General features: G+C 53.9%; 1 protein-coding gene across 2 annotated transcripts in view; it reads right to left on the bottom strand.

Moving 5' to 3' along the window:
* STK40 (serine/threonine kinase 40) overlaps window positions 1-2,050 on the bottom strand; it is a 15,651-nt gene that overhangs the window by 1,285 nt on the left and 12,316 nt on the right. For both annotated transcript variants that reach the window (XM_010170804.1, XM_010170803.1), the window contains 3 exons: window positions 1,670-1,814; window positions 1,180-1,299; window positions 202-286 (listed from right to left, as the gene is read on the bottom strand). In XM_010170804.1, coding sequence (XP_010169106.1) covers window positions 202-286; window positions 1,180-1,299; window positions 1,670-1,814 — 350 coding nt within the window. The remainder of the gene's footprint in view (window positions 1-201; window positions 287-1,179; window positions 1,300-1,669; window positions 1,815-2,050) is intronic.

Here is a 2,050-nt window from a genome sequence, read left to right as displayed (position 1 = left end):
AAGCCACTCCCAGTCCCAGCAGCATCAGCCTTTCCTTCCGCTGCACAGGACTGCCATGGCCACCTCGTAGAGCAGCGGCCATGGCTGGGTCCTGGTCCCCCTCCCCTCACCAGCTCGGGGCCACGAGGGGCTGCCATCAGACAGACTTGGCACAGCAGCACTGAAAAGCAGTTCCATGGAAAGGACAGGAGGAAAACCTACCTCTTGGGGGTTTTCAGGGTTAGCCACTTGGTCATCGATGTCTGGCACCACTTGCAAAGGGCCACTCAGCGAGGACATAGACTGCCTGGGGGGAGAGCACAGTGTCCGGGACCAGGAGCACAGCCCCAGCTGGCCCACCCCACCCAACACCCTGGCCACAGCAACCCCGTTATGATCCCCAGAGTTTACGTGTTGGGTGGGTTTTTTTGGTTTATTTTTATTTTTTAAACAGGATGTGGAACTCTAACTCCTCCATAGGTAGAAAACAGCCACAGCTCCAAAAATCACAGACTTTGCTGCTGACTCAACAGGCAGCACAAGAACTTTGCCTGGGCATGCTGTGCAGCAGACAGAAGGTCACGGGGCTGACAAGAGAGGGCTGCACCGAGCAAACACTGGCAGGATCCATTTCTGCTGGAGTGTGCTACTGGAATCTCATCCCAGTCCATGCCAGTCCTGGAGTCAGATTTACCCTCAGAGGTATCCCCACCCTGCACGGGTAGTGCTCCCACCTGTCACAGCATCTCCTGCTCCTCCCCTCTAGGGATCTCCTGCCTGCCATCACTTAACAGACAACACAGTGCTAATTACAAGTTTGCAGGAGGTGTCTGCATGTGGCTGCATCTGCTGGTACACGTCAGATATTCCTGACCATGAGACTTTCTTGAAAAATCAAATCTGGGAAGCACAAAGGGGGCACAGCAGCAAAGGCCTCCTGTACCCCAGCACCATTTGTAGTGCTGCTGCTCCACAGACTCCAGCCTTGGTCACCATGACCAGCATTTGTACAGGCCACTGTCTGTATCTGTCAGCAGATACCAGTGGTCAGGACACAGGATTTAAAGATTGGGTTTTTTTTGCAGTTCTCACAGATCCTCCTCTGGTGTCCTGCTTGGCAACAGTCTGCTGGCCACAGCTGGAATAACACAGCCTGTGGCCAGAGACACCATGTTCCTGTCTCTCTCCTCTCGCACATACCACGATGCTATGATGGAGCTGAGAGAATCCAGCACTTCAGAAGCCGTCAGACGCTGCTGCGGATCCAGGACCAGCAGTTTTCGGATCAAGCACACAGTGTTTTCTGAGACCCGTCCATCCCTGGCAGAGAGAACACACTGTGAGCCCGAGTTCCTGAGGGAGGGCAGAGGCAGCAGCAGGACACACGTGCTGGCAGCACAACTCAGGGATTAGAGGAGCCACCATTGCTCTGACCAAGAGACCCCAGAATTAACCAGGAGGTTGATCCCCTGTCCCTGCAGCGTGGGGCCTTTCTCACCATTGCACAAGATGTCCCAGCTCTGCTACTGCTTCCCTGGTGTCACCGCATACAGATTTTGTTCTCGTTACTGCTGCAAACCCTCGGGGGCTTTGAGTGAAGCCCCTCCAGCTCTGGCTGTCCCAGTAAGGCCCAGCACATCACCCACACAGGTACTAAGAGAAGGGCCTCCCCAGGACAGGCCGTACTCACTCAGGGATGGTGTACTCGGCGGCCTTGATTTTGCGGAAGAGCTCCTGAGGTATGCTGTCGTAGAAGGGGAACTGGCCATAGAGCATAGTGAAGAGCACCACACCCAAAGCCCACATGTCACTAGGTTTTCCACGATAGGGCCGTCCTGGAGGGAACAAAGAGACACACAAACACAACAGGCTTCACCACACTGCTCACTGCTGCAGCCCACCACCAGCAGGAAAGGCACTGAAGTAACATCTACATGGGATACTTTCTTCTAAGCATTAATCAAAAAACTTGACACTGCCTAGTGCAAGACACTGAAACTCTTTCAAAGGAGCATCCTTTGCAAATAAGCAAATTGTTTGTCTCCACAGAGGTGTCTTCCCTTTCCCTAAG

The sequence above is a fragment of the Antrostomus carolinensis genome, unplaced genomic scaffold (genome assembly GCF_000700745.2).
Source record: "Antrostomus carolinensis isolate BGI_N321 unplaced genomic scaffold, ASM70074v2 scaffold15406, whole genome shotgun sequence".
NCBI classification, from domain to species: domain Eukaryota; kingdom Metazoa; phylum Chordata; class Aves; order Caprimulgiformes; family Caprimulgidae; genus Antrostomus; species Antrostomus carolinensis.
This window is presented reverse-complemented; position numbering and strand designations above follow the sequence as displayed.